General features: G+C 40.9%; 1 protein-coding gene across 2 annotated transcripts in view; it reads left to right on the top strand.

The window, feature by feature from the left end:
• The first annotated feature begins 630 nt into the window (after window positions 1-630).
• Window positions 631-18,793, top strand: part of DOK7 (docking protein 7) — a 117,172-nt gene continuing 99,009 nt past the window's right edge. The window contains exons 1-5 of one of the 2 annotated variants that reach the window (XM_082050743.1): window positions 631-752; window positions 896-941; window positions 3,484-3,714; window positions 7,463-7,663; window positions 16,126-16,245. In XM_082050743.1, the coding sequence (XP_081906869.1) occupies window positions 699-752; window positions 896-941; window positions 3,484-3,714; window positions 7,463-7,663; window positions 16,126-16,245 (652 nt within the window). In that variant the 5' untranslated portion in view covers window positions 631-698. Of the gene's footprint in view, window positions 753-895; window positions 942-3,468; window positions 3,715-7,462; window positions 7,664-16,125; window positions 16,246-18,793 lie in introns of both variants that reach the window. The other variant, XM_082050742.1, reaches the window with a different exon arrangement.

Below are 18,793 nucleotides of genomic sequence, written 5' to 3'. Positions count from 1 at the left end.
GTTTGGTGTAAGTGGGTTGTTATCTCGTGACAGTTGCATTGCAATGAGGCGAAAAAAAAAAGGGTATTTTTATCTGGGGTAGTTGGCTGTATGTCTTCTGGGAGTCAGGAGGAGCAGTAATTACAGTTTTTGCAAGAGAAATCCGGGCGTTATAAGGAATCGGTTGCTTCGGGGGCGCGGGAAAGCGGGTGTTTAGGTCCGCCGGCCCCGCTCCGCGGAGGGCGGAATCCGATTCGGGCCTTCCCGCCGTCCCCGGCCGCCAGGCTGTGGCGGCGGTCAGCTGCAAAGCCCGGAGCGGGATCGCGCCCGGAGGAGATCCGCTGAGGCGGCCCCGCAGGGCTGCCGCCCTCCGGGTGTCCCGAATCGCGCCCCCGGCTACCAGAACACTGTAGGGAAAATAATAATAGTTAAAAAAAAAAACCCAAACAAACCCAACACCACAATAAAATGCATGAATAAAGAACCGGTAGAAAACTCCGCAGGACCCCCTCTCCCATCCGCCGGCCCGGCTCCTGCCTGTCCCCCTGCCCGGTGTGGCGGGGGGCGCTGGGGAGGGCCGGGCCGCGCTGGCCGCTCGCCCGCGTCGCTGCCTGTGCCTGTGCGGGGACCTAATAAAGTTATTTTGAAAGTGACCCCTCGGGCAGAGCGCGGGGAGGGAGCAGCGAGCCGGGCGCAGCTGTCCGGAATCATGACTGAAGATGACGGATTCCGTGGTGGTGGAGGGTCACGTCAAGTTGAGAGATGGAAAAAAGGTGCCCGCTCCCAGCACCCCTTCGGCCTGGCCCCGCGGCGGGCCGGGGGTCCCCGACCGGCGGCCCCCTCCCCAGGAGGGGAGAGAGCCCGCTCTTCCCCGTTCCGGCCATGGCTAACCCTCTCCTTTTGCCTCTCGTTGCAGTGGAAGAATAGGTGGCTGGTGCTGCGCAAGCCCTCCCCGGTGGCAGGTAAGAGGGGGCCCGTTTTTTTTTTTTTGGGGGGTGGGGGGAAAGGTGCCGGGGAGTCCCTTGTCCTCTGCCCGACCGTGGCGGGGACGAGGTTTGGGGCCCCGGGGGCAAGGAGTTTAGAGGGCTCTCCTAGACGTGAGCTACCGCTGGAGATCCCCCTCGGCGGGGCTCTCCTCAAGCCGTTCGCTGTTCTTTCCTCATATTTTTATTTATTATTTATTTATTTTTACGCGGGGGAGCGGGGAATAAATTATCTGGCGACGGATCAGGCGGCCAAAAATAGGAGGAGGAGGCGGCGGCTGCTGTCGGAACCCCCCAGAGTGTTCCGAACGCGGAGATGAGCCGCAAGGCCTCCCGTCTCCTCCCGGCTCCTAGCGGCCCGGGGTCGCCTTCCCCGCAGCGGGGGCCGGGGGCCGGTTCGACACCCGCCGCCCCCTCAGCGGGTGTAACGCGGGGACCCCGCGGCCGCTGCCCGGCGGTCGCGTTTGTCCATCGGGCCGGCAGCGGTGCCCGGGCGTTGTGTCCGGCCTCGGAGAGAGAGGTTTGAGTAGCTTAACACCAGGCGCTGACTCAGACCATTGGGAAAGGTGACTTTTCAAGGCACAGCTGCTTGGTTTTGGTTCCAGTTTAAAATGCGTTTTTTATATTTTATTTTTAAAATTTTATTTCTTCAGGATGATTGGTGGCTGTAAAAAAAAAAAAAAACCCAACCTGGCAATGTAAGCTCTGTAGTTATTTTTGATCAGTGTTTTGACATAAAATATCACTTCCATTTAAAAATAAAATGACATTTTAAATTAAAAAAAAAAATCACTTCCATGTTTCTGAAGGGGAAATTGAAAATGTTATTCTGAAGGGGAAATTGAAAACGTTATTCAGAGTTGATGTTTTACTGCTGGAGAAGGAAAAGTAAGTTTCAGGTTTCCCCATCTATTCCTAACAGGGAAGACATTTGAACCTGAAAGTATATATTTCCAGGGGTAAATGTTGCCTGTACTTACAAAATACGAATCTGCATTGCTGCAGAACAGATTATGGCATCTTTTCTAGGTTGTTGCGTCATTCTAGAAGGTTTCTTAGTAATTAAAGCTCTTCAGACCTAAGTCGTTACAGTTATGTGTTAGTGTCTCAAATGCCTGTAGCTTGGCTGAATGTGTTCCACTTCTCTGCATGAATGGGCATCTGTTGATCCTAGAACAAGTATCTAGACATGTGAATATAGGCCTGGATTTCTATCGTGAGTAAGCCAAGTTTGAAGGGGGAGATAGAGGAACTTGCCTTGAAAACTCACTGATTGATAATGTCCTGAAAATCAATATTTTTATTCTAGCTAAATTGGTGAGGTTTACCAAGAAGAGCCCCAGTGATTTGCTTTTCTTATTCTGTAAACCATAGTCATTTGTTCTTCAGACACACAACTGTATTGCAGAATGTTTAAATATCATAGCTGCAGCTGCTTTTGCTAACAGGTGCACAAAAACAATTGGGAGTCCATGCAAAGCTCTTCTTTAGTTAGCAGACGGTTCAGCCTTTCAGTCATTTTTCACCTCTTTGGAGACTTGCCAGCCTTTTTCCCAGCAGAGCGCCACAGGGCACCTCGCCAGGGCTCAGAGCATCACACCCCAACATTCATAAAATGGGACATGTGGGGGTTTTCTCCTCTGTGGCGTGTGGGTCAGCTTGAGCTGTGGATGTCACAGCTTTGATGTTGACCATTAATTTCATTTACAACTGAGTGCTATGTCATAGGAAGGGAACCCGGGGAAGAGGAGTGATAAATAGAAAAGGTGGGGGTCTGTCCCCTTTTTTCCCTTCTTTTGTGCTTGCTTGTGAAATGTGCCTTTCCCATTGGACCCTGGCACTTGAATTACTTTCGTCCTTTGTATAGTTACTGTGTAATAAACACCTCTAGGAAGGGGTTAAAAACAAGTGGTGACACAAGTGAATATTTTTTTTTTTTTTCAAAAAGGTGTGGCACATAATGATTATTTAGCAATGGCTACTGTGTAACATTTAACTAGGAAACCTGAGCTGACACTAACAATCTGGCAGAGGAGTCTGCTCGCCATTTAGTAGTTGACTAATCTCTGAACTACTGTAAGAATTTCATTTGTGGTTCAGTATGTTCTAATGGAAATATAGATGACAATAGCTTCTTGGTCTTTAGTGTTTGTAATGTGAACAGCTATCACAGTGTAACTCCTAATGTTCAGAATTAATGAGTCAGTCTCTTCCAGATTTGGGAGAGTATCTGAAAAACCACTGGACTTTTGAAAAATAAAATAGGGAAGACTTTTTATTTACCTCCTTATTTCTAATACTGCAGGTTAGCTTTTAAACATGCCGTCAGTGTTTGCTCCCTGAAAACAAGGGCTGCAAACTACTTGGGGGTGGGTGGGAAAAGGAAACTGAGTTCTCACATTGACTTGATCAGATTGACCCTGAAGTTGTCTAAAGCACCTTTGTATTGAAGCAGGGTACTGAGAAATGCGTTATGTTCTATGTTCTGCCTCATCATCTCTGACAGTTTTGCTTCTTTTAGACTGTTTGCTCATGCTGGTGTACAAGGATAAATCTGAACGTGCAAAAGGGCATAAGGAGAGGAGCAGCATGACCTTAGAAGACATCTGTGGCTTGGATCCTGGGCTGTCCTACGAGGGCTTGAATCACACGCTTGCAATCATCTGTCTCTCTCAAGTTGTGATGCTGGGGTTCGAGAACAAGGAAACAATGTGTGCGTGGGATGTACGAATCCGCTACAGTTTGGGGGAAGGTAATCTTTGCCTTCTCACACTTTTTCTATTTATTTATTTGTTTTTTTTTTTTTTTTTTTTTTTTCTCCTCAGGGGAAAAAGGCACAGAAAAGCACAGCTAAAATGCAAATAACAAAGTACAGTTAAGGAAAAGACTGCCACTAATTCGAGAGCAAAGAGACTGGTCTTCCCCTTCCATCTTAAAGCAGGTGTCCCTTACGATAGGTGTTGATTACATCACTGCCCAGTGCTGACAACTAACTACAAGAGCCCTTAACTTAGTTTTTGATTTTGGCACTGAAAGTGTGTAGCTTTGAAGAAAAGTGATCGGACTTCTACTTCTGGTCCTGTATTTTAATTGGGAATTTTGACAACAGGATTCAGAGGGAGCCTGAATTAAGAGGAGGAGAGTCCTGAGTAGAAATTGGCTGGTTCAAATCCAGTTTTCTGAGCTGCCTGGTAGGTGTTGCGCTGGTGATGCTTATTGCTGCTAGTGCCCCCTTCAAGAAGAGCCATCTTGCAACAAGGAGTGTCATCAGACAGTCTTTCCAGCTAACTTCACTCTTATGCATCCTTTTATTTATTTTATTTGCTTGGTTAGCAGCTCTAAAATGTACAGTGGTGAACAAGGAGTGATAATATTGGTAATCCGAAGTATCTGTCTTATGTTTGTGTAGTCATAACTAGGAAAGCAGGGCAGGTGTGTGTGGGACACACATTAGCTATCTTAATCATTTCTTACATATGCTTTGCCATCTGTTGCATTTGTGGACTCTTTTCTTTGAAGTACATACACAGAAGGATGGCCTAGGAATTTTACAGTAATAAAACGTACAAGTATCAGAAGAGCGATGTGTGGATGTACCACTTGGAGCTATCAAATATGAAGCCTTGTGTAAGGGGGAAGGTCAGAGAGGGTTTCAATACAGGCATGCATAGCTGGAGTAGTTGGTACACTTTGTTGCAGCTTTATTATGTACCGGTTCTGTTTCTGGGTGTGAGTGTTATGATGGTGATAGAAGGAAATGCAGAACAGCAAGGAGCTTTTTTTTAAAGGAAAGCTGCAAGTGAGGTAGAAACAGAGCCTATTGGATTATGACACGTGCAGCCATAGAGTAAAGATGGAGTGGGAGAGAATGTGTGTGGAGGCGAAGAAATGAAGTAAGAAAACGAGTGTAATTGCTTGAACTGGCAATAATTAGTGGAATGTTAATTACAAATTAGCCTAGGGGAAGGGGGATAGACCAGAGTACAGAAATTATTTTTCAGGATTTTCTCTTTCAATGCAGGTTCAGTTAGGAGAAAGAAGTCAAAGGGAAGCGAATCTAGTTTGTGAAGACAGAAAAGAGTGGAGACTGAGATGAAGAGAGGATGGTGAATAGTGTTTTTTCTTAAAGTATAGTAAGGGTGCCTTTGTGTGCCTTGGAAGTAAGGTGGCTGGGTGATAAAAATAGACTATGAACAGATGACCTCATAGTCTGGGAAGCAAAAAAAAAAAAAACCAACAAAGTGAAAGGAGTCCTGTTCTTGAATGAGGACCACAGAATGGAGGTGTTTGCTCTGGAGTTCCCAGTGTTCTCTCTCCATTCTTAGCAGATGAGGTGGATGTGATTCCTGGAATAAAAGAACCAGGATTAGAGAAAACAGTGGAATTAAGTGGTTTGAGGTATAGATCAGGTGTGAGAAGAGTTCTTGAGCCCATAACTCATTCTGAGGAAGTTAGCATACTGCGTGCAGCTCAGTAAATAGCTGTGAAGAGGAAAAGATTAGCTGAAGGAAATGAGGAACCTGAATAATACATCTTGTTCATAGGTATATTCAACTGTGTGTGTTTTGTTGGTGGTGTGGTTGTATTTTTTTTGTGTTTGGTGCTTCCCCCGCCGCCCAGATTAGATGGTTGGGGAGAATTTTGAAAAAAAATTCCACTTTAGCAGGAAAGCAGCCCATGGCAAAATCTTCATTACCAGATCTGTTTTTTTTCCCCTCTACTTTGGTTTTGTTCAGGTTTGGAGATGCTGTTTTTTAACAGTGGTCTAGAATCTGAGTTGCAGCTCTTTGTTTTTGGCAACTGTTGTAACTTGCAACTGATTGCCTGAAGTGTGCACTCCATTCCTCATTTACGAGGCAGAAAGTACCCTGGTGCTTCTGCTCCCATAGTTTAATTGCCAGCAAAGCACTGGGCAGACTTAACTGGGCAGAGGGGTGCAAATGATATTAAAGATTCCTTACTGAACATTATTCATCAGATGGTTTTGGTATCTTTTTCATAGTTTATGTTTAAGCAGGTTGTGTAACAACTGTGTGCCCAAAAGGGGACATCGTGTGACTATAGATTTGCTCCCTAGCAGTACTACTGGCAAAGCTGTAAGTAGAGCTGTAGTTAGTTAGATCTATCTCTGTCTCCTTGCACATTTCACTTGAATGACTTTGTGGCTAATTCTGATGGAGCCTCAGGGAACTTACCAAATGCATGTCACAGATGAGGAGTTGACTTACAGCTAAGATGGTAACTAAGAATATAGCAAGTATTTAGATAAGGAGCAAGACTTTGACATAGCTGAAATTCATGATGCCTGAAGAAGCACAGCCAAGAGACAGGGAACAGTGGTTGTAAGAAGTGAGACTGCCTGGAAGTCACCCTGCTGATTTCACAGCCAGGAAGCTCTTTGTATGATCTTGGATGGATAACCAAAAGGTAAATCTATGTGCTTCTTGATAAATACTCCACTGGAAACCTCTGACTGGAAATGTAACAGCCCTGATGATTCTCTGCATCACAACAGGTGGTGTTTTTTTTTTTGTTTGTCTAATCACAAGATGAAAGAAACTAGAGGAGTAGTGAAGGTCAAAACAGTTGTTTGAGAATGAATTGTCTACTCACTTAAATTGCTCCCTTTGAAACACTGTGAGATTTGTGCCTTTGAAATGTTCTCAGTAGCTTATTATCCAAAATGCAAGAGCTCTGGAGAAAATTGGGAGATCAGCCTAGAACAGCTGCTACTTTAGGTAAGGACCTTGTGATATAGGAGTTGGTATTTGAACCTGAATTTTGTAAACTTGAATGAGACAGGTGTTTCCTTTCTTTCCCCTCCACTTATTTCAGGTTTAGGCTGTGAAATATGAAGGACTAGCTGACATCTAAGAGTGTTTATTACCTATGAATCACTTAGTTTTCTAGTAATTGTACATGCCTGGGCATCTACCATCACCAACTCCCAAAAGATGCACAAAGGCAGGAAAACCTTTGCTGCAAAGGAAGGAGTGAAGCAGTTTGTTAAATGTTGCAAATGAGTCAGAGCTCTGGTTAGAATTTGCCTTCTTCTTTGAGCCTTGGCTTTTGGGCTCCTTGGGCACAGTGTTGTGTGTGTGTGTGTGCATGTAGGAAAGGAGAGGCATAGCTGCTTGAGAGGAGGATACAGAAAGAAGCTTGTGTAATGACGCAAGGATGGAAGAGGTAACTGAATAACTGACTAATTTGAGATAGGGAGTAGCCTGGAAGACTTAGGATGACTTAATGTAGTATTACAACTTAATAATTTGTAGCATTAAGCCAAGGTATGTTTTTTTTCCAATGCTAAACTGGCATAATGAGTTCATAGCTACTCACATGGGGCTGTCTGGGCTTCACTTAGAATCTTTATGCTGGAACCTCATGGTGTGGGCAGGGGTGAGTCCGCATACTGCAGCTCAATGGAGTGACTTGTGTGACATAAGTCATGGTACCTCCTGTTTTCTATGGTAATTTTTTTTTTCTTCCTTATCTGATAGTTCATAGATTTCAAGTTTTTGTAGCACCTGGCACTAAACTAGAGAGCGGGCCTGCTACCCTGCATTTCTGCAATGACATTCTCGTCCTTGTAAAAGACCTTCCTCCTAGTGTCATGGGGCAATGGAAGCTCTCGGATCTGCGTCGGTATGGAGCTGTCCCAAATGGATTCATCTTTGAAGGAGGTACCAGGTGCGGCTTCTGTAAGTACAGATGGAACCTGTCTTCTAAAAGTTGTTTGAAACCTTTTGTAGAAATGTAAATGCTAGTGTCATTCAAAGTGGAGACTGCAGACCCAGTTGTGCTGCTCTGTCATACAGGCAGCCTCGTGTCAGTGGGTCTGTTTTACTGAGTAGATTTCTGTAGGCTTTAGCCCTGGTGTTCTGTAAAAGTGTGACTGTGTGGAGTCCTGACCGAATACTGCCCTGTGGCTCTCCAGATGATGTTTTGCCAGCTGTTGCTAGTGGACACAGAGCTAAAATAAGGTAATGAAATTTTGTGGCATGTGTGGTGTAAGAGATGAGGTGAAATGGTTTAATGTTCAGATTATTAAGTTGTGATTAATTATTTTCTTCTTTGCAGAGGGAAAATGGTACGGAGCCTTGAGGTTACATGCAGCCTCAAGGCTCTCATTGTGAAAATACAAATGTCTAAGTCCTGTAGAGGACTTCTAGCTCCTAAAAGTTAGGAACTTCTGTGTGTTCCCTTTCTTTCCCTATAGATTAGCTTTGTTACTTTATGGGATGGTGAGATTCCTGAGATCAAAATGAAAACAAGCAACTGAAGGTAGTTTTTGTAGCCTAGTAGCCAAGATACCCTTTAGATGGGGATAAATCTCTTGTTCCAATCTCCAGTTTAGGACTTCTCACATTCTTACTTCAGATACAGTGTAAAGTTCCTATGTGAGAGCTGAAAAGGAAAGATTATTAATGCGCTGGTATATATCATATACATCATTAGAAAACATAAAGTTTAAAGTTCAAAAGCAGAGTTTGAAGACATGCTGAATTGAAGATCTGTGAATGGAAGGGGGTATTGCAGAATGCCGGTTTGATGTGAAGTTGTTTGACTTGCATAGTGAAATGTGAAAATAATGGATTTTTTCAGTTACCAAACTGAAGAAATAGAAGGTTTCAGAGTTGATCTAAATCCAAAGATATTCTCCCTTGGGACTTTTGGCAACATATGGGGAGGAAGGGGAAAGAAATTATTTTGACTGTTTTACTCCAGTGAGGCGCTTTCTTTTTGTCTACTGAAAAGTATGAAGCTGAGTTACAAGGATGGTATGGAATCAACTATTATATCCTGATTCCTGACTTGAGATATTGTTTTAGATGTGTAAGATTCTGGTTCAAATATTTCCCTATTTAATTGGGAAGTCGGGGCTAAAGAAGGGTTTCCACCACGTGCAGGAATGGGATATAGGTATAGCCTGTGAGGATACGACTCTGTTTTCTTTTAAGGTTATTCTGTTTTGGTTAAAAACTGGTATGGGAACTACCATACCATTGCCTTATTCTCTACTAGTGTGGTTTAGTCTGTGGGATAGATAACTGGTTACAGAGCATAAAGGATAGTCAGCACAGTCACCTTTTCCCCCCTCTCTTGTAGACCTGGGCTAAACTTGAACCTGCAGCTTTGATTTGAATAACAGCAGTTTTGGTTTCAACAGGTTTTTCTCCATTCAGAGTACAGCAATTGTGCCTTCCTGCCTCTGTATCCAAGTACCACTTTAAATGCAAGCTGGCCTTATAATAAATGTGTGCACTGCTATGCTGACATAATTTGGGTCCCCTCTTTGAATTATTAACTGAAAATAGAAAAATTAGTTTTGAATGGAACTTTTCACAATGCTTACAGGGAGAAAATTTCCCCAAGTTGAACCACAATATAAGAAATATGAACTGGTTTTATGTGATATAAAAAATGTTCAGTAGCCTGTACAGTAAATATAGACCACTCAGTTTGTGCATTTTACTTTCATTACAGTGGTTAGGGAATAACAGTGTTGGTCTTTTTATTCTTAATTGGGTTTTGTAGTAAATGGTGACATCTTATAACATTACGAATATAGTAGGAACTTTCATTTACTGTTAATTGATTTGAAAGAAAATTTTATGCTTTAATACATATTAATAGAATATCACCAGTTCACACTAATGCTTGGATTTTGAAAAGTAGCAAGTAATTGAACAAAAATATTAATCTGAAATAGCTTTCTGTCAATTTTTGCTTAGTTGTTTGATAATACAAATTAATGTTGTAATTTATTTTGAAACATTAGCAGTGCTTTTGCACAGAGAATTTACCATAGCAGTTGTGTTATTGAAGTGTTGATGGGACACTGCTGATCTGGTTATGCAGCAGCTAATGCTAATTATTAAGTTTTTACAGTATAGTAAGAGAACATTTTTAGAATGAGATCAGATTTGAATGTCACAAATGCCTAAATGTCAAAGAAAGCTTGAGGGGGACATTTGGAGGTTACCTTGTCCAACTCCCCTGCTCAAAGCTGGGTCAGCTGGAGCAGTTTGCCCAAGACCATATCGAGTCAGGCTTTGAATATCTCCAAGGATGGGCACCCCACAGCCTCTGTGAGTGACTATTTCCCGTATTCTGGTGTATCAGCTGCTCCTCCCAATTTTGTACCTTCTGCAAACTTGCCGAGGGTGTGCTCTGTCCCATCATCCAGGTCATTCCTGAAGATATTAAAGAACACTATCTCCAGTGCTGACCACTTGCACACACCAGTCGGGATTGTCCTCCAACTGGACTTTTTGCTGCGGATCATAACCCTTCCAGCCTGGCAGTTCAGACAGTTTTCAGTCCATCTTACTGTTCACTTACCTAGACTTACCTAGTCTGTACTTGATCAGTTTGTTGATCAATATATTATAGGAGATGATGCTGAAATCCTTGCTGAAGTAAAAGCAAACAATATCTACTGCTTCATCTACCAAGCTGGTAATTTTATCAAAGACTATGAGATTGATTGGGTGTTATTTTCCTTCTGCATTACCGACTATTCCCGGTCAGCATCTTTCTTGGAAATGGCTTCTAGGATTATTTGTACTGTTACCTCCCCTGGTCTGTGGTTCTCTGAATCCTCCTTCTTGAAGACAAAAGTTACATCATCTGCTTTTTTGTTTGTTGTTTGTTTGTTTTTTTCCTTCCCTAAGCCCTTAGGCACACCATTCCATCCCCCAGTCTTCCTGGACTTTCAAAGATAATAAAGTACTTGCAATGACACTGATATCTTCCTTAGCACATGGGAATGCATCCCATAAGGCCTTATGGGCTTGAGTATATTCGATTTGTTTAAATGTTCCTTAACCTGGTCCTCTTCCACTAAGGGAAAGTTGTTGCTTTTCTAGATTTTCCCACAAATCTCAAGGGCCTGGGATTCCTGATGGGGGAATTTAATCTTTTCAGTAAAGACCAAGGTGAAGTAGACTTTGAGTACTTTGGCATTTTACATGTCCTTTGTCACCACGTCTACAATTCTATTCAGCAGTAGGTGAAGTTTTCCCTGGTTTTCCTTTTGCTGCTGATATACTTGCAGAAGCCATTCTTGTTGCCTTTCACATCCCTCTCCAAATTCAAGTCCAGGCAGAATCAGGGTTTCCTAAGCCCATTCCTCTGTGCTTGTACAGTGTGTCTCTATTCCTCCTGTGTCATCTTGGCCACCCGGCTTCTATGTATGCTATGCAGACTTTCCCACCACATTTGATTGGCTTGAACTTGCAGTAGGTGATCCTCGAAAATCAGCCAGCTCTCCTGGATCCCACTTCCCACCAGGACTGTATCACATGGGATTCTTCCAAGTAAATTCCTGAACAAGCCAAAGTCTGCTCCTGCAGACTGATTCTAGGAAGTGAGAGTGAAGATGTTATGGGTCCCTAGATAAGCAGTTAAAAAAACAAAACAGGAATATTTTTCCAAGTGAGTTGCCTAACTGGAGGGGACACACTGAAACATCACTAGGAAAGACAAAGTGGTGGTGGTGTTGCTGTGTGTGTGTTTTCTGGTTGCCATTCTTCTACAGAGTGGGAAACCTGAGCTCCTAGCCTCCTTCAGCCTGCAGGACTTCAAATCTTTGTTTCCCTTCTGTGGAGTGGTTAGTGCCCACAAAAGAACAGCCTACTACAAAGCCTGGAAATTGCCTCACTTTTAACGAGACGTGAAAATGTCACTGGGATGAGAAGAGACAAATGGAGTATGTGTCCGTAGCCTTGAGCCTGGGAGCACAAGTGCAGGGACAGACCCTAAATTCTGGTTGCTGCTCCTAAGCTTAAATGCTTTGTTCCCAGTCTTAAATCTTAGTTGTATAAGAAAGCCCAGAAATAATCACAGAATGGTTGGGATTGGAAGGGACCTCTGGAGATCATCTAATCCAACCCACCTGCTAAAGCAGGTTCACCAGAGCAGATCACACAGAAATGTGTCCAGGTGGGTTTGAATGTCTCCAGAGAAGAGACTCAACCTCTCTTGGGAGTCTGTTCCAGGACTCTGGAATGAGGTACACAAATAGCCCTTCATTGATGTTGTTTAGCTGAATTGTGGCATTTCTTCTGTAACTTGTTCTAGATTTGATGCATTTGCTGTGCTCCAAGAATTTAAACTGGTTTGGGCTTATTGAGTGCTGCTGTATCTTATCTCCACACTGCAGAAAACGTAAATGGTTCAATCCATAGGCCAGGGTGCCAGATGGATAAGTAACATGTAGTAGGAAGTGTGGATGGATGTACAAATGTGAAACTGTAGGTGATGGAGCTTGAAGTTCTCCCCCCCCTGCCTCATCTCTTAAGCTTACACTATTTTCTGGTGCAAAACGGTACAGGTGTAAAAAGGAAGAAATATGTCCCTTTCAAGGAGAACTCTTCTGATGTCAGGAAGATATTCTGCCTTTCTTGATATTAGCATTAATTAAAATGGTCTTTGAAGTTGTGGTTAGGCATATGCAAATGAAAAATCTGACTTCTGAATGACTGTCAACTGTTCCTGAAGGTCCAAAACTTTTTGAAAACTGGTATTGTCATGACTTTCATCCTTGAAAAAGAATCAAAGTGTGAATTAGGCTTAAAATGTGGTCTTGAGGTCTGTAGATCCTTTTCTATCTCTGATCTTTTAATCTTTTTAAAATTTCCAACCTAAATGTATGTGTTCTTTTATCCTAGATTGTTTTTGTACCAACGTTGTCCTTTAGTGTAATGTTCTCTCTCTCTGATGCTTATCTCCTTAAATATTTATAGAGCATTTATTTATGCTCTCTGTCACTATTGCTAGGTTAAACAAACTCAGTTCTTTATTTTCTCTGTAGGATACAGGAGCTCATCGGTAGCTTTCCTGTGTACCTGTCTTTTCAATATGAATTAATCTTTTTTTTTCTTGGTTACAGGTGACCAGAATTACAGACAAATACTTTGGAAAGAGTCCTACTATATTGCTGAATATTATATTATTATTAATACTTTTTTTTTTGTTTTTAATAAGTAATATTTGTGTTGATATCTGAGAGCCTTCAGTTGCCATGGAAGGGTCCTTTTTGCCTTTTGCATCTTCCCGTGCGCAAGTGCATTCAAAGGGAAGAACAGTATATTCATTTTGGTACAAAATAACCTGCACAGTTGGAAACTCTCTACATACTCAGTCTTGTTAAAGGAGCTGATGCTCTTAACTGAGCACCCAGACAGGTCTGCAAGCATAACAACATTTAAATATGTGTTTAGTCTAAGTATTTGTTTTAATACTGCCACTAGAAGAAAATGCTTTTTATAAATAAGACCTAAATAAAAATATAACTCCACTTATTCGTAACAGAAAAGTAAAAGGAAAGACCATTTTTCTTCAGGTATCTCATTATTTTACCTTGTTTCTCTGAAATTCTTGAGGAATATGACAAACAAGTAGCATTTAGGAAAAAAAACTTGATATGTTATTATAGAAGTTGTTTTAATTCCCAAACAAAAGCCCTCTCCTTTAGCCACTCGTAGAAACATTGTATAATATTATGCCGCCTCTATTATTGTTACTTCCCTGTAGGTGAAACCATATGTTTGCTCCCATTCTTCATGTGAAGCTCCAAATGCAGTGAAACTGAAGTTTTAAATACCTCTGTAATAAATACCTTACTAAAAGGAACAGATGATCTTGTGGTTAGATTGCCTTTCCTCTCCATACAAAAAAACATGAAGCCCCAAACAGAAGCAAATTGACTTTTTAATATTTCTGTGGTAGAACTGAGGACTAAAAGTATCTGTGTCTGGTTTAGCTTTTTGTTCCTTGCTTCTCCACAACATTTTGTGTAAAGAAAATACTTAGTTATGTTTTTGAATTAGTTACTCAGTCCAGGCTTTGTTCAACTCTGAAGGCTTTGGTGCTCAATCCAGGTAGAGGGAAACCATCTGAGATAATGCTGAAATTTCATATGTTGAATCTAGGTGCATTTTCAAGATGGTTAGCACCAGTTTATTCTTAAATAGCTGGTATCAGTGTGATTGATGGGGGAAGAGTCACACCATTTAATATTAGACAAACCAGTTTCCCATTATGCTGTGGGGGGAGGAGAAGGCAGCTCAAAGGAAGAGCTGAGTTTTAAATAATTCCTGAATACATACCTTGCACCCAGGTTTTTCTAACATGGTGTGTTCTCTGACTCTTTGGCATCTCTTGAGGAGTGGAAATGGGACAAGACTGTGAGTCACCACCAGAAACTTTCATACCTGTCAGACTGCTTGATTAGTGGTGTAATCTCCTAAATGGTCTTTGATATTGAAGTCAGGATGTGTATACATGCTGTGGGGAAACGTGGGACAAACTTTTTTTTTAAAAACAAACAAACAAAAACAAAAAACCCCAAACACTAATAAACACCAATACCACAGCAGTCTGGAGTTAGGCAGACTTTATTCCAGTTGATTAATACAGTTCATTAGCTAGTGTGTGTTCATCTTTTCACTTGTTTAAACATAGCTTAGTGTTTTAATATTTGTCTGTCCTGAATCTCGAGGAATATGTTTGAGAACTTGTACTCTAGAAATGACTGGCAAGGCAGCCTCTAAGTATAACTTTAACTTCTACCAGTGAGGCAGTTCTAATTTGAGTTTATAGCAGTTCACCAAATGAAACAAACTGTACTGGGAACAGGATTTCTGTTTCTTTAGCTGGAGAAGTTTTGATCAGTAAGATCTGCAGAGGAACAAATGTTGTGGAGTGACAAATCAAGCTGTGAAATGCTGATAACAATGTTGTCTTGAATAGATTTAAGCAGAGCAGGCAGAGACTTAGATGTGACATAAATTGATAATGACAGATGAATGTGGACCAGAATTTGCTTTTCCTAAAGTGGTCAGTTTACTGCTTGCTGGCTACATTTAATATACTAAAATAGTTAATTTGGTTTGTGATCACCCTTTGTTTGAATCCCATAGTCCTTTGTCAAGCAGTCAAAAGTGGATCCATTGCTTAAGTGAAATGTGAATATCATGTTAGGTATGACAGGACATACATATGGAAAGTGATGGGGATTCAGGCATTCTGAAGAAGACTATCCGTGCTGTTTTAGGTAAAACTGGCAAAAATATGTATGCAACTCAGAACTGGTTAGAGAAATGCAGAAGTTAAACCTGTGTCCAGATTAGGGGCCCAAGGTCCTAGGAAAATAATATGCAAAACCCTCCTGCAAGTCTTAGATTTGGTACTGTGGTTTTCTAATGTGCACGGCGCTGGCAAACTGGAAGCACATTTTCAGGGCTTCTATACTAATTTAATTCCATTCCACTTTATATCTGCTTATTGTATTTTCTTTTTCTCCTGAACTCACTGGTTACTGGAGTGATTTTTTGCCTGGTGTTTTAAGATCATCAAAAAGTTCAAGTAGACTTTTTCCCCCCCACCACTCTGAGGTCAGTAATATTTGGACTGACAGTTCCCAAATAGAATGTTCTGTGGTGCATTTCTAGTCTTGTGTGCTGTCCACGTAGACATATATCATGCAGCTCAGAACTTGTTTGTTTATTTAGTGATTCTCATTCTAATTTTGCCTGGGGCTATTCTTAATGAATGGAAAGCAAAATATCAGGATAGAGCAAAGGGTAAAGATCTGATGACAATCTGTGGAGTTGTGTTACGTTCTGTTAATAATAGACACATAAGACTTAGTCTAGGAAAATTTATAATATAATCCGGTGATATAACCAAAACATGATTCATTGGGATATAAAAAGCTGGTCTTAGTTAAAATCAGGTAAAAGTAGAATTAATTTGGTTCATTTTAACAAAGACACTTTGAGTATCCCTGACACCTGCGTAGCTGAGATTTGATCTACAAAATTTTAGGGGTAAATAAGAGTAAAAGACCCAAACAACTGTTGCGCTTATGGCTTGTATTTTGCATTGCTCTAATTGCCTGAATCTCAGACAATTAGAGCAATGCAAAATGATTTGGTAGCTATTTGGTTTATTTGTATATTTGTGGTAATAGAGTGTGTGTGTGCTGACCTGAATTTTTTCTTTTTATTTCTTTTTTCTGGAGGACATCTTGTTGATTTCTTTTCATGGCTTGCACTTAATGCTCTTGATTGCTATATTATAAGTATCTTCAGCTAAATATATTTCTAATGTATCCATGTGAAAAAACACATACTTATATTGTGCTTTCTTGCAGGGGCTGGCGTTTTTTTCCTTTCTTGTGCCGAAGGAGAGCAGATCAGCTTTCTGTTCGACTGTATCGTCCGTGGCATCTCCCCGACGAAGGGCCCTTTTGGTTTGCGTCCAGTTCTACCAGGTTAATATAGGAAGTATAGAGTAACCAAGTAAAGTCGGACCTCGCTATGTCTAGCACTCATTGCTGTGATTGTAAGAACACATTGCAGACGCTAAGGGTGTAGAAAGTGCAAAGTGGTTCTCATTCTGAAATGTCACAGCACAGATTTATCAGTTGATTGTACCCAGTTTCCCCTGCTGCTCTGGCTCATTCATATTTCTGGTGATATTGCTAACTTCATCCTTCTCTTATTTAACAGTACTAAAATATGGTGATTTGAGTTGAAAGGAACCCTAACCATTAGGTTTAGACTTTTCCTATTTCATGGTAAATGCTGCATGTGCTGTAATATTCAGAGAGGAAATTAGATGGCGTCATAGCAAGCCCTGTTGCCTTTTGACTTTAGCAGATGAAGAAATATGATATTGAGTTGGAATGACTGTGTCAAACAGGGCAAGAGTGTGGAAATGAGGTTGCACAAAAATGTCTCTGAATTGGTAGTGGGATATTGTGGGAATAGGCTGCAAGAACGGTGAAGGACGAGGTGGGATTTGTGAGAAATACTTAGAGTCTCTACTTAAGTATTAGACAGTTAATATGTGTTTGACAGGGTTTTATTGCTGTTATAAGATTAAGATAATTGCAGGAAGGAAGTGTGATGGAAAAGATGAGATCTGGATGTGAAATTTGTGAAAATAAGTTGTGAGAAGGTAGTTAAGGTAAATGCCATAGATAGAAAACTCAGTTCATCTCTTCTTTCTTTTAATTGTACCACTGAAGTAAAGAAAATAAGCAGAATAGTGGGCAATAAAACCTCATTCTTGTTATATAATGATCTGTTTGCATTCAACCAAATGGAGTGTTTAAAAAAAAAAAAAGGCAAACAAAAAGCCAACAACAGAAACCAAATAAACAGTGCCAATACTTAAAACTTTTCTATTGAATGCACGTTTTTCTGCATGTCTAAAGCTGTATTACATACATACAACTCCTAAATCATAGAAGAAAATAGTTAGAAACATATTTTTGAGATTGTGTTTTCAGATGCCAGGTAATCATAAAATCATAGAGTCATAGAATGGTTTGGGCTGGAAAGGAACTTAAAGATCATCTGACCTCACTGAATTGCATAAAGTGGATGTGGAGTATCCTGGGAATTATTGGGTGATTTTTGTAAGGGAAGACCTCTTTTCTGAGGTCTTTTTTATTTGTCTTCTGTGCTTGATGGACTTGCTGCTAAAATGAGGCAAAGTTTCCCCTTGGTTCCCTGGACAGGAGCAGCGTTCAGTAGGGAGCTGTGCTCACGTTCTTGCAGGCTCCTCTGCAGCCATTTTTCCAAGCTGCTTTGACCCCTCCAACTTGTATTTCCGTGTATCTTTGCCCTTGTCTGTTCAAGTTGGTTGTCACCCGCTATGTGCACACGCCTTCAGAGAAAATTTTTTATTTTTTATGTTCTACTTCATTTATTATCCCACGCAGAAGCTTCCACAGACCTGTTTGAGGCACGTGTACAATACTAATGATTCATCCATAAATTAATTTTCCCTATCTAGTATGCTGTTACACGGAATGTACTGTATTGCTTGAAAAGGTCAAGTCTCTACCAGCTGCAAACTGTATCTGGCAAGAGCATTGAACTTCACCCAACCTTTTGAAAGGATTTGTTATTAATTAGATTAATCATCTGCATACTTCAGGTAACTAGATCAAAACTTCCAGATTGGGGATTCTACCAGGAAACATCTAGTCAACGTTATTCATATTTACTGCAGCGCAGAATGCTACACAGCCTCAACTGTGCTTTAAATATGCAAGTTTCTGCTTTCGTGTAATTTAAAAGCTTTTAAGGGAAGCAGCCTTCTCTCCACGGTTTGCTATTTGAATTTGGCTTCTTGCTGTTGCCTGTACCTTTCCAACTTAAACACGAAATACGCTCAAATAACTCTTAGCTATTTTCAAGAAAGGAAAACACACAAAGGGCAGGCGTACACCTAAAAAAATGGAATGTGTTGAAAAAATAATCCATTGACAGTGTTCTTGGACACCAATGCTCACAGAACAAATATAATCTAGAGACATTATGCAGTCAACATCTGCTTAGTTTGTCTTTGGAAAAAGGGTAATGAATGAAGACAGTTGCTTCATGTGCAAACAGCTCAACCATATGGGTAAATGGTGTGCTGAAATATTTAAGTTTTAGCATAAAATTAATATGAAATTATAGAGACTGGTTTAAAGAGGACTGGCAAATGACCAATTTTCTCACTTGTTATAGTGATTCTTTTAAACAAATATAAAATGTCCGGTATCCAAAAGGAGTGCAGGGGATATTTGCTCAAGTACAATATTCACTTCTTCTTTTTAGAACTGTAGTTTTAAAAAACATACCTTACTTCCTTAAAAGCTTGGTGTTCTTATAATGCAGATTTATTATTATTGTATGTATTTTATGATGTCATCTATACAACGTATAATGAAAATGCTATGCAGCGGAACTCGAAACTTGACTGATCATTGGAGGTATCTAAATCTGGTCTAGTCTCTCATAGCTGACATAGCTTTGAGCAGC

This window comes from Streptopelia decaocto (genome assembly GCF_964273445.1).
Source record: "Streptopelia decaocto genome assembly, chromosome: 4".
NCBI classification, from domain to species: domain Eukaryota; kingdom Metazoa; phylum Chordata; class Aves; order Columbiformes; family Columbidae; genus Streptopelia; species Streptopelia decaocto.
Note: the sequence above shows the minus strand (reverse complement) of the source record. Positions and strands in the feature narration are given on the sequence as shown.